At 36.0% G+C, this 14,370-nt stretch overlaps 1 protein-coding gene across 2 annotated transcripts in view; it reads right to left on the reverse strand.

The window, feature by feature from the left end:
- Positions 1-14,370, reverse strand: part of BBS9 (Bardet-Biedl syndrome 9) — a 450,363-nt gene that overhangs the window by 263,111 nt on the left and 172,882 nt on the right. For both annotated transcript variants that reach the window (XM_077775407.1, XM_077775408.1), the window contains exon 10: positions 1,406-1,587. In XM_077775407.1, the coding sequence (XP_077631533.1) occupies positions 1,406-1,587 (182 nt within the window). The remainder of the gene's footprint in view (positions 1-1,405; positions 1,588-14,370) is intronic.

Here is a 14,370-nt window from a genome sequence, read left to right on the forward strand (position 1 = left end):
CACACACACACACACACACACACACACACACACAACTTTTAGCTGTAAGGGATTTTTCTGAGAAATCTTTATACAATTGAGTGTTAATCAAAATATCATTAGCACATAGTTTATGGAAAGGGCAAACTCTCAAGATACAAAATCTAACGTGAAAAGCCACATTAAATTTATTTAATGAACTCTGGAAATTTCACATTTCATATATATGCCACACTTCTCCAATTATATTTTTAAATGACAAAAAGAGACTTATAATTCCATTAATCCCCAAAACACTAGTATCAAAACTGGAGGAAAAAGCTGTATATTGCAATGTGACACATCCAATTTTAACTGTTCTCCATGTGACAGGGGGCTGCTGACAACTAACAGGTTTTCTGTGATCAGAGGTATTTAAAACACCTACGTCTCCCTGGTTTACTTTCAAAACTTCTAAAAGGACATGTGAAGCCAAGGCATAATAATTTGACTTAAATAATCATATTTGTTAAATATATTATCTAAATTTCTCTGAATCTGTCTTCATAATGGAGACTCAAAAATACTTAAATCTAGTACAGTGGCTGGATCGGGATTAAGACTGGCTCTGATGTTTTGGTTGGCTTTTGATGCTCTGCTTCTTTTATTATAACTACTTGTTTTAACATTTCTCTTCCGTGAAAATAGTTCATATGTCTTCTCATTAAAAATATACTTTTACCTGACTCCAAGAATAAAACTTAAGATAATGTTTTTCACATGTCCAATTCACACGGCCGGATTGGTATTTTATTTCTCCTTTTAATTTACAATAAAATTATACCCTTGTGAATCCCAAAGTAAGATAATATTGAGTTGTTCAAAATGCAGAAACTGAAAATATCAGCCTCTGAGTCATTAGGAATCAGCATACTGCTAGCTACACTCCATTCTGACGGCTAATTAACTGCATAGCTAAATTATATCACTAAGCTGCAAATGACCACAGTTTTAGTAACAAAGTGGTAACTTATATACTGCTTTGGTTTCTTTTAAAACAAACAACTAAAACATTTTCAGGGATATTAGAGGTTAATAAATTGACCACCCTAGAGTTTAAGGTTCTTCTCATGTACTGAAACAACTACCCAAATAAGTACTTTGTTCCTTTCTTACAGCTAAAGAAAAAAATTCGACATTACTGTCCCTGAAACACACTAGAAAAAGCATTATCTTAAATGGGACATTTTTTTTCACAAGCTATAAAATGCAAACTAAGCACAAAGACCTTGTATGCTAAACAGAAATACTGTTTTTACAAATATGATTTTAATTAAGCCTGGAGGAGAAAATTAACTAATATATTCAAAACATTATCCACATAAAAATAATATGAATTTTATAATGAATACTAAAATAAAATCATACAAAATTGCAAATGAGATACCTTGTGATTTATTAACATCTTTGATGATTTTCTGAAGTTCTTTCAATTCTATATCAAGTTCATCATAGTGTAGTTCTCTAGATTCAACTTTTGGAGCTTGGAACAAAGAAGGGTCTGTCCCCAGGTATGAACACTGCAAGTGACCATCATCACTCAGCGTGACTATCACTCCCTTTAAATCACTACAAAGAGAAAGAGAAAATGAGATATAATTCAAATTTTTGGTGGATTTAGACTTGACCAACATTTTTATTCAATTCAGCTTTAATATGCCGTTAAGAAAATGACCATATATATATATATATATATATTTCTGAAGACTCAATTCAGATGTTTTAAACATGATTTATATTTATATAAACACTCCTAATGTTAGGATTAATTACGGGGGGGGGAGGTAGAAAACCTTAACAATTATTATAATGGCTGTCACTTTGGGGGACCTGGCTACGTAATAAATCATGCTAGCTCCAAGAGCTTTTCAAGTAACTATCACTTAATCCTTGCTCCAGCTTCCATCTGGCAGATTCATAATAATTATGTGAACACTTGTGGAACTACAATGGATCAAGGGCTGAGCTACAGGCTGGCTGAAGACCATGGCTGAGGCATAGGAGCAAAGACAGGACACTCCAGCAAATGATGAAAAACGTTAGTGAAGTAAGGCCTCCAAGACTTTGAATAGAAATGAACTGAACTCCTTGATCTTTTCCTTTTCCCTCTCTCTACCTTGGGGACCTGTGTTTGCACTTTGCCCAGGGCTCCCCACCATGGCATCCCTTACACACACTGCTACTCAAGCAGCCACAGTCACTCTTGCTCTTCACTCTGAGAAAGAAGATCCCATTTCCTCATTTCATGGCTCTTTCTCTACCGCTCTTCAAATTCTGATTATCTCTTTTCCTCCCCATTCTTTCACTCTTCCTTCTTCCCTAGGCTACCTTATCTTTTTCTTTTTTTTTTTTAATGTATGATGCCACTTATTTTATTTTACTTTAAATCTTTACTTTGAGAGGGGCACCTGGGTGGCTTAGTCGGTTAAGCGTCCGACTTTCGCTTAGGTCATGATCTCGCGGTTCGTGGGTTCGAGCTCCGCGTCGGGCTCTGTGCTGACTGCCAGCTCAGAGCCTGGAGCCTGTTTCAGTCTGTGACTCCCTCTCTCTCTGACCCTCCCCTGCTCAAGCTGTCTCTCTCTCTCTCTCTCTCTCAGAAATAAATAAAACATTAAAAAAAAAATCTTTACTTTGAGAGAGAGGGAGAGAGAAAGAGAGAGAGAGAGAGAGAACCCCAAGAAAGCTCTGTGCTGAAAGCACAGGGGGTCTGTCTCACAAAGCCATGAGATCATGATCTGAGCCAAAACCAGGAGTCCGTCATCCAATAGACTGAGCCACCCAGGGGTCCCTCTTTTTTACTCTAGACATTAGCCCCAACGTATAAATTAAAGATAAACTTAGCACACCATTTTCAAAAGTTCTAAGTTTTCCTGAACTTGCTATTAAAATAATTTCATTGAAATGAACACTATTTGCTTCTTCCCTAGCTTACTCAGAAGAAAAAAGAAGTCAACATTTTCATAAGTCATCTTGAGGTGATTATTCAAGGAATTTGTCTGATTTTCATTTGTTATGTTTTCTAGTGGTCTTTTATTTAGAAAAAAAGATTTCTAACCCTGTTCTAAACATTAAATATTAATGAGAATTAACAGAAACTTTGAGAGAAAAACAACTTGAAAAAAATGTCGCTATTCATCTGGAAAAAAGAGATATAAGGTATATACAGGTCTAAGCCTTATTCAGAGTGAGTAAGAAATCTAAAACTCCTCAATTTTGGATCATGGCAAGTGGTCAGCTCATTAATCTAAAAGCTTAACTTGGTTGTGAGTAGATACTATCTTTCCTATCAAGTGGCCACCAGCATCCACTTTACCACCTACCTTCAACACAACATTCTTTTCATTACTTTTTTGAAAAGTTTAAATACTATGTATGTATATCCAGTTCTTATATTTGACACACAAGTCAAAAAGTGCTTGAATTTTACCTCTACTTCTTCAGGTTCTTGCTGCTTAGAACTAACATTTTTTTAAGTTTTTATTTAAATTCCAGTAAGATAATATACAGTGTAATATTACTTTTCAGGTGTATACTAAACTGATTCAACACTTCCATACAATACCTGGTGCTCATTTCAGCAAGCGCACTCCTTAATCCCCCTCACTTATCGTACCTGACTCCCCATTTACCTCCCCTCTATACACAACATTGCCATATATACTTTCTCCAGGACTTAACTCAAACACGGTCAGCGCTACACAGTCCTCTGGTATGACTTCAGAGAAACAAAAAATAAGTTGATATCACTGATTCAACAGCTAAAAAATTAGACTAAGAGTTGGGTTCTAACTCTGACTCTGCCCCAATATAGCAGAGTCAACTTAGAGAAGTCTTCCTAAATGTTATCTCTAAAATTAGAAAGTGAGACTAGATGATCCTCAAAAATCTTTAAGTTTTATGAACTAGTTCCGTCAATCTAGCTCAGAAAATAAGTACTCCCCCCAATAAATTATTTTCCTAGAATAAAATGTGTGAAAAGCAACCCCTTAGTACCTCTGAGCTGTACCCTTTCTTTGCAGGCAGCTGAAGCCACCTAGTGGCCAAAGAAATCTTAACTTCCAGGTCTGAGGAGTCCATTTCAACAAGGCAACTTTCTGTCCCCTCTGTTTTATGACTGTGGTGTATTCTCCATTCCCCAACCCCACCGAGGTCTGGAAACTCAATGAGTCTCAGGGAACTCTAGAACACTAAAGATCTTTGGGCTAGCTTCTCAGAGAATGTGGAGATCATCAGTTTTTTTTTAACCCAAAACAGTCTTTCCATTTTATCTTTACCCTTCAAGTGGTCCATAATATATAAAACCTAGATGATCCAACACAAGTATCCCTCAGTATCCAAATTTATTTGGTCTTTGAATTGAATAACTTATTATTGAATCAGTTTTGTTCCACTGTTTTAGACAGCAAATATCCACAATTGAGACACACAAGATTTATCTAAAAATGTATCTAAACCTCTTAACTTTTTGGGTACAGATAGAAAGAGTTTGAATAATAGTGCATATATGTCTTTCTTCAGACTCGAAAAAGAAAAAAATCATTACTACTATTCAACCTGTCCAAATACAAAAGGGAGGAGCTAGGGTCTTTCCCTCATTGGAAGAATTTAACAATGGTCACCAGAATGTCTTAACAATAAATCACAAAATTCAAAGCAATTTACTTTTTTCTTCAGTCACAACTGAATCATCACATATAAGTTAGATACAATAACAGAAATTTAGACTTCAGATAAATCCATGTAACACTGCACAGTTTATTCCACAGGAATGAGAATAAGCTCTAAAAATTCTAAAATAAATGAGTGGAATTTCTGTCTAAAACACCTATGATGGGGCAGGCACTTTGACTCTGGCCTACAGTATTACTTAATAAATAAGTAATGTCATCACTTGGTATCTTAATTCAAAGGGCAAATTTTAAAATATATATGTCATTCCTAAAGCTAAGCCAAATTTAAGTATAAAGAGAAAAAAGAAAAACACAGTCAAGATATGTTTTAATCTTTGGACTTAAAGAACATTTTGTTTAACAATATTATCCATTTGAGTTAATTTGTAAGGTTCTGTGGATGACAGAACATTACTACTTGTATCTTTATAGAGTTAACATCATCAAAACTAAGGTCTCCACATTATTACTGGTCCTTGAAGCACATCAGCTAACCCAAGCCACCAAAATAATGTATTTTACGAAGAACCAGGGTCAAAGATGTTATATTCCTAGGATACATAATAATTCTGTGTATTTAGCAATGGGGCATGAAAATAAACAACAGAGTTTGCTCAGGAATCTGAAAGTAATTGTTTCATCACTCAGTAAACAGATCCCTGCCTTAACAATACATTCAACCAAAATTCCAGATGGATTTTAAAAGTTAAATTTTAAAATATGAAACTACAAAAATATTTATCTGCCCTTGGGATGGAAAGACCTTTTGCTGCAAGAAAGCAATGGAGGAAACTACAAAGCAAAGGATCACTAAATTAAACAACAAAAATTTTTAAACTTGTTATATGCTTTAAAAAAATAGGGTGAAAAAGAATGAAAGACAGACAAATTTAGGAAAACACTGGCAACCAATGTAAAGTACATACAAAGATATATATATCTGAATATATCAACTGCGATATAACATTGCAGGCACTATGGCACAGTAGGAAGACAGTGCTGTTACTACGCATGTGGAAGCTAAAGAAAGGTAGAAGGCACAGAAGCTGGATCCTGACCTACAAGTAGATCCTGGGACATGGAAAAAACAAAAACAAAAAAGGGCAGACTCTGGCTTTGGTGAACTGATTCAGTCTTACTACTTTAAATACCCTTTTTGTGCCAGCCCCCATGTTTATATCTCCAAACAGAAAGATCTCTAAGTCTAGCTGTGTACATCCAGCAGCTTACTTGATATCTCCACTTGGAAGGCCAACCAACAGCTGAAGTTGAACGTGGCTACAACTGAATTCCTGACTCCTCCCCTCCAACTCAAGCCTGTCCCTCTCGCAGGCTTACATATTTCCAAGACAAGGAGATGTATTAAACAGTCAGTGAAACAAAGAAGTCCATAGTGACTGGAACAAAGAAAGTTCAGAGGAAGATTAGGTAAAATGGGGCCAAGAAATTACAGTTAAATCATATACGCCTTGCGAACTTTGTTAAAAATTGTGCATTTTTATCCTCAAGCAATGGCAAATCACAAAAGGTTTTTAAGTATAGGAGTGAGGAATGATTCATCTTTGACAAAGATCTCTTCTTTGTCTGACTGCAGTATGGAGAAACCACTCTGAGTGGAGTTAATATATTAAGTTCAGGTAAGGAAAATGGTAGCCCAGGAAAAAATGATGGAAATGGAGAGAAGGGGATAGATCAAAACGTATTTAGGAGGTATGACCACATTATCTCAGTTAACCCCCCCAATAGCCTCATGAGGAAAAATCACTGCCTCTACTTTCCAACAAACAAACAAAAAGAATGAAACCCAGAGAAGAGAAAATAATAGATCATGGCTACCCGGAGATAATAAGCAGAGCACAGAGGAGCAGAAAGCTGCAGGCTTTCTGACTTCAAATCAGAAGCATTCCACTATCACATAGAAAATGATAATTCATACAAATGAGTTTTTTAGAGTAGACTATGCATTCAGCACATATAAAATGCTAAAGAACAGAGTGATTTTATATTTAACAGAATTGTGTGTTAAATAAACCACAGAAGGGGGTTCATTTCATTATTTTTCTAAGCATAATATCTAAGTGTTAAATAATCAAATATGAAAAACAGGGATGGCAGCGTGGCTCAATCAGTTAAGCATCTTGATTTCGGCTCAGATTGTGAGATCAAGCCCCAAGTCCAGCTCTGTGCTGGGTGTGGAGCCTGCTTGAGATTTTCTTTCTCTTCCTCTCCCTCTGCCCCTCCCACACTTGCACACATGCATGCACACGAGTGCTCTCGTTCTCAAAAAAAAACAAAAAAAACAAAATATAGAAAATAAAGTAGGAAAAGAGACCAATTCTACACAAAATGCCATGTAAATTATATTTGCCTTTAATCTATAAAGTTAAATGTGAAATGATTATAGTTATTTCCTCATGTTGAGATGAAATTAGCTGACACACCTGGTTGGCATTCTATAGCAAGGGCACATCTGATACCATTTACAAGTTGCTATTGTCAGCAGGTTCTGACTTCATACATTTAGAAGAAAATTAAAATCTCTTTTGATGAGAATTGCCAATTGTTAAAAATCATCTGAGTTATAAAGCAGATTAATGAATATCTACAGAAACTAACAGAGATGTGGCTCTCTCATTAGTTTTTGTGAAAACAAGTATGTCATAAACAAAAGAGAATTTTCATGTTGGAGATACCTCAAATCATAATTACTCTTATGATTAAACCAGCTTTAGATTCTTTAGTGCCTCTACCAAACTAACACCGAAAGAGAAAACAAAAGAAGGGAGCACACAATTTTATTCTACTCTCTTTCTTATTTATTCACCTCTCATTTTTCTATTGCATTTCATTCATACTCATCACTCATTCATCAAACATCTTCAAACACCTATTATATGCAGGATACCATGTGAGGTGCTATAGAGCATGCACAAATTAATTGAAACCAGAAATTAGTTCAAAAAAATTGCAGCCTGATAAAGGAATAAAACACGCTCCCTGGTAAGTATAATATGGCATGAAAGATGTAAGTGCCAAAAGAGAATTATAAAGTACTTTAGTATTCAAAAGTAGCAATGTCATTTCTAGCCATGAGGATCAGGGCAATTTCATTGGTGGAAATTGAAACTGAAGCTGAACACTGGAATACAGCTTATGTTTTTTTTTTTAGGTATTTATTTATTTTAAGGAGAGAGTACATGCAAACCAGAGCGGGAGAGGGGCAGAGAGGGAGAAAGAGAATCACAAGCAGGCTCTGCACAAGCAGCACTGAGCCTGACAAGGGCTTGAAATCATGACCTGAGCTGCAACCAAGACTTGGACACTTAACCAACTGAGCCACCCAGGAGCCTCTGGAATATAGCTTATTCTTCAATGATTGTTTTCTGAAACCTGAATTAACTCATACTGTGATTTATAAGCAAGAAAACAGAGTAACTAGAACCTTGAGGTTGGTTCATACCCAATTTTTGTGACTACCTGTATGCTCTGAACCTCCAGGTTGCCACAGGAAAGCAGAGTAAGTGACAGCACACAATGCCCCATTCTTCTGCTGTCCTTCCCAACCCAGTTTGCACACATGTTCTACACTGACAGTGTTTCCTATGGTTCTCAAGATCAGTGTGCACTTTGCTCTGGTCTCCTCAACAATTCCTTCAAGCTACCTTCACCTTCCTATCTAAAAGTAAAGTCCTATTTTATTTTGATTATTATTATGGTTTGATTTTTTTCTTTTTTGTTTGGTAGGTTTTGTTTTGCCTACTTTTTTGGTGCTCCAATTACAAAATTATATAAATTTTAAGTGATTCATCCCATGAAAATTTATTTTTTAAAACTTCTTATTGGTACACTGAAACTAATGTTAACATTGTATATCAACTGCACAACAATTTTAAAAATTCTGTTAGTTTGTAATTTATGACATTATAACATAAATACTTGTAGTATTTGAAACTTTTAAACTTGGGAGAGTAGGTATGAAGAATATCGAGTATGAAGGACGTAAAATAATAAAAACACAAAAGGAGAAAAGTTCAGACTACGTATGAGAAAGAACATGAAGCCTGCATACAACATGTGGTAGCTAAAATAAGAGTAAACTGTTGGGAATAAAGCCACCTGAAGATCTTAAGCATTACCTTATGCAACTGTGGAACAAATGAAGGCATCTTGAGCAAAAATATGCTTTAAAAAGATTTATCTTAAAAGACTCAACATAGCTTCAAAAAAGAAAGGTTCATTCTCACCAAAATGATCTATTAAATCCCCCCTGTGTTGTTGTTGTTTTTTTTTTCTTTTAAGAAAATAACAAGCTGAGAATGCCTGGGTGGCTCAGTCAGTTAAGAAAAGAAACTCTTGATTTCAGCTCAGGTCGTGATCTCACAGTTGTGAGAAAGAGCCTGGCTACCAGGCAGCACTGCATGTGTAGCCAGCTTAAGATTGTCTCCTTCTGCCTCTGCCCCTCCCCTGCTAGCTCAAATGTACTCTCTAACAAAGGGAGAAGGAAGGGAAGGGGGGGTGGGGGAGGGAAGGGAAATGGAGGGCAGCGGAGGGGAGGGAAATGGAGGGGACAGGAGGGGAGAGAAAGGGAGAAGAAGGAAGGGAAGGGAGAAAAGGAAGAGAGAGAGAGAAAGAAAGAGAAAGAGAAAGAAAAGAAGGAAGAAAAGCAAGAAAGTAAACAAGCGAGCAAGAAAGAAAGAATTAAGTAAACAAGCTGATCTCCACATTTCTATGGAAATGTAAAAAATCTAGAATGGCAAAACTTAAATAGACATATAGAGTAGAGATGAAAAGCTTTCATAAACTGACTTCAGGACACACTATAAATCAACTGTAATCAAGACAGTGTAGTATTAGCATGAGGATAAATAGATCTATGAAAAGAGAACAGAGTGGGGTGCCTGAGTGGCTCAGTCAATTGGGCATCTGACTTGGGTTCAGGTCATAATCTCATGGTCTATGAGTTCATTGGGCTCTGTGGTGACAGCTCAGAGTCTGGTGCCTGCTTCAGATTCTGTGTCTCCCTCTCTCTCTGACCTTCCCTGTTTCATGCTGACTCTCTCACTCAGAAATAAATAAAAAACATTTAAAAAAAAAAAGGAAAATGAATAGATTAGAGGCACCTGTGTGGATCAGTCAGTTGAGCATCCAAACTTGATTTTGGCTTAGGTCATGATCTTGAGGTCCTGAGATTGAACCTCCATGCTCAGTATGGAGCCTGCTGGGAATTCTCTCCTTCAAATACCTCTCTGCCCCTCCCCCACATGCACTCTCAAAATAAATAAACAAACATGTAAAAAAAAGAAAATGAATAGACAAGCCAAAAACTGGGAGAAATATATTAACAAAACAAATTTATGACAAGACTTATGTTCTCTACACATAAAAACCTATTGTAACAAATGACAAAAAGACCCCCCAAAAATTGTTTAACTGGACAAAAGACCTGAACAGATATTTCACAAAGTATAAAAATGGTCAACAAGTTAAGAAAAAGATGCTTAACATTATTACTCATCAAGAAAATGCACATTGAAATCACAATTAGCTACTGCCACACACACATTAGAATGTTAAATAGACTGACAGCACTAAATGTTGGAGATGGTGTGAAGCAACCAGAACACTCATATATCTGTATTGGATGTAAAATCGTTTAACTACTTTGCAAGGGGCTTGTCAGTTTCATATAAGATTAAACACAAACCAACTCTTTAATGCAGCAATTTTATACGTCTAGTTCATTATTGAAGATAAATGAAAATATATGTCCACAAAAAGGCTTATACAAGAGAAGGCAAAAAACAAATTGTGGGATATTCACTGAGTGGAACACTACTCAACAATAAAAAATAATTAACTACTGTTACATGCAACAACAAAAAATGAATGTTGAAAAATATTATGCTGAACAAAATAGACATAAAAATTATGTACTGCGATGTCATTTATATTAAATTCTAGCATAGGCAACATAAATCCATTTTGAAAAAAATGTATCAATAGTGGTTACCTGGAAGGTGATCATTAACTGAAAAGGGACACAAGAGAATATTTCTGATCATGGAAATGTTCTATAACTTGAGTGAGCTATAGGTTACACAAGTATATCCATTTGTCAAAAGGGTACAGTTAAAGTACATTCCTCCCAATGTAAATAAATGTTACCTTAAAAAAAGGAATAAAAAATAGGATAGCCAAAGGCATCGAAAAAGCACGCATGTCAGAACTTTGATCATTGTTGAAGTTAAGCACTAGGTACAATGGAATTCATATTATATGATCTACTTATTTGTATATATTTGAAGTTTTCCAATTACAGAAATGGGGAGGGGGGAGAGCAAATAAAATGCACACATAAGAACACTATGTATGTATGTATACACACACACACACACACACACACACACACACANAATTGTTTAACTGGACAAAAGACCTGAACAGATATTTCACAAAGTATAAAAATGGTCAACAAGTTAAGAAAAAGATGCTTAACATTATTACTCATCAAGAAAATGCACATTGAAATCACAATTAGCTACTGCCACACACACATTAGAATGTTAAATAGACTGACAGCACTAAATGTTGGAGATGGTGTGAAGCAACCAGAACACTCATATATCTGTATTGGATGTAAAATCGTTTAACTACTTTGCAAGGGGCTTGTCAGTTTCATATAAGATTAAACACAAACCAACTCTTTAATGCAGCAATTTTATACGTCTAGTTCATTATTGAAGATAAATGAAAATATATGTCCACAAAAAGGCTTATACAAGAGAAGGCAAAAAACAAATTGTGGGATATTCACTGAGTGGAACACTACTCAACAATAAAAAATAATTACTGTTACATGCAACAAAAAATGAATGTTGAAAAATATTATGCTGAACAAAATAGACATAAAAATTATGTACTGCGATGTCATTTATATTAAATTCTAGCATAGGCAACATAAATCCATTTTGAAAAAAATGTATCAATAGTGGTTACCTGGAAGGTGATCATTAACTGAAAAGGGACACAAGAGAATATTTCTGATCATGGAAATGTTCTATAACTTGAGTGAGCTATAGGTTACACAAGTATATCCATTTGTCAAAAGGGTACAGTTAAAGTACATTCCTCCCAATGTAAATAAATGTTACCTTAAAAAAAGGAATAAAAAATAGGATAGCCAAAGGCATCGAAAAAGCACGCATGTCAGAACTTTGATCATTGTTGAAGTTAAGCACTAGGTACAATGGAATTCATATTATATGATCTACTTATTTGTATATATTTGAAGTTTTCCAATTACAGAAATGGGGAGGGGGGAGAGCAAATAAAATGCACACATAAGAACACTATGTATGTATGTATACACACACACACACACACACACACACACACACAACCAATACACTACCCACAAAGATGATACATAAAATCAACCCTGACATAACCTGGGCTTGTCTGACATTTTAGCTCTATATTTATGCCATATATGTTTTCCCTCCCATTCCCATCCCCATTCAACCCTCTATTCCATCCTCCCCATTTCTCTTCATCAGTGTGGTATATGATGGCCAAAATTTTCTCCCTCTATCTAGCCAATGACTCTTACAATGTGATGTTATAGCTCCTCTCATCAAGTGGTAAAGTCTATTCTGCCACTCAATAAATCTGGACTGGACTTGTATCTTGCATTGGCTAAGAGAATGATGAGATCATCTTGGATTAGGGTGGGCTATAATCCAATTATGTGTGTCCTTAAAGAAGACAAAACGAAGACACAGAGAAACACAGGGAAGGCCAGATAAAATGGAGGCAGAGAGAAAACAGAGCAATAAGCGGGTTTTTTATATAGTTATTTTTAATATGTTCATCTTCCAACAAGTGCTGTTTATAGGTATTTTAATACTTTTAAAATTACTTATTTGTTTTTTAATTTAAATGTAAGTTAGTTAACATATAGTATAATAATAATTTCAAGAATAGAATTTAGAGATTCATCCCCTACATATAGCACCCAGTACTCATCCCAACAAGTGTCTTCCTTAATGCCCCTCACACCTTTAGCCCTGTCCCCTCACCCACACCCCACCAGTGTGTTCTCTGTTATTTAAGAGTCTCTTATGGTTTGTCTCCTTCTCTCTCTTTATGTTTGCTTCCCTTCCCTAATGTTCGTTTTATATCTTAAATTCCACATGAGTGAAATCATGTTATTTGTCTTTCTCTGACTGACTTACTTCGTTTAGCATAATACACTCTAGTTACATCCACATTGTTGCAAATGGCAAGATTTCATTCTTTTGATTACTGAGTAATATTCCATTATATGTGTGTGTGTGTATACTTTGCTGCCATAAACTTTGGGGTGCATGTGTTCCTTTGAAACAGCACACCCGTATCTTTGGCATAAATACTAGTAGTATAATTGCTTGGTCTTAGGGTAGTTCTATTTTTAATTTTTGAGGAAGAGTTTGCATTCGCAACAGTGCAAAAGGGTTCCACTTTCTCTGTATCCTCACCAACATCTGTTGTTGCCTGAGTTGTTCATTTTAGCCATTCTGACAGGTGTGAGGTGGTATCTCATTATGGTTTTGATTTGTACTTCCCTGATGACAAGTGATACTGAGCATTCTTTCATGTGTCATGTTAGTCATCTGGATGACTTGTTTGGAAAAGCGTCTATTTGTGCCTTTTGCCCATTTCGTCACTGGATCATTTGTTTTTGGGGTGTTGAGTTTGATAAGTTCTTTACAGATTTCAGATATTAACCCTTTATTTGATATGTCACTTGCAAATATCCTCTCCCATTCTGTTGGTTGCCTTTTAGTTTTCCTGATTGTTTCCTTTGCTGTGCACAGGCTTTTTATCTTGATGTGGTCCCAATAGCTCATTTTTGCTCTTGCTTCCCTTGCCTCCAGAGACATGTCAAGTAGAAAGTTGATGCACCGAAGGTCAAAGAGGTTTTTACCTGCTTTTTCCTCTAGGATTTTGGTGGCTTCCTGTCTTACATTTAGGTCTTCCATCCATTTTGAGTTTGTTTTTGAGTATGGTATAAGAAGGTGGTCCAGGTTCATTCTTCTGCATGTTGCTGATCAGTTTTCTCAACAGCATTTGCTGAAGAAACTTTTTCCCACTGGATATTCTTTCCTGCTTTGTCAAAGATTAGTTGGCCATATGTTTGGGGGTCCATTTCTAGGTTCTCTATTTGGTTCACAATGGATCTATATGTCTGTTCTTGTGCCAATAACAGATATATTCATAAGATTTCCTCCTAAAGCAGCAGAATACGCATTCTTCTTGATTGCACATGGAACATTCTCCAGAACAGATCATGTATTGGGTCACAAATCAGCCATCAACAAGTACAAAAAGATGAAGATAATACCATGCATATTTTCATACCACAACAGTATTAAACTCAAAATCAACCACAATAAAAAATTTGGAAAGACTGTAAATGCTTGGACATTAAAGAACACCCTACTGGGGTGCCTGGTTGGCTCAGTCAGTTAAGCCATACCTCATCTGACTTCAGCTCAGGTGATGATCTCATGGTTCATGAGTTCAAGCCCCACAAGCCCCACCTCCAGCTCTGTACTGATGGCTCAGAGCCTGAAGCCTACTTTGGATTCTGTGTCTCCCTCTCTCTGCCCCTACCCCGCTCTCTCTCTCTCTCTCTCTCTCA

Source organism: Crocuta crocuta, unplaced genomic scaffold (assembly GCF_008692635.1).
Source record: "Crocuta crocuta isolate KB4526 unplaced genomic scaffold, BGI_CrCroc_1.0 scaffold197, whole genome shotgun sequence".
NCBI classification, from domain to species: Eukaryota; Metazoa; Chordata; class Mammalia; order Carnivora; family Hyaenidae; genus Crocuta; species Crocuta crocuta.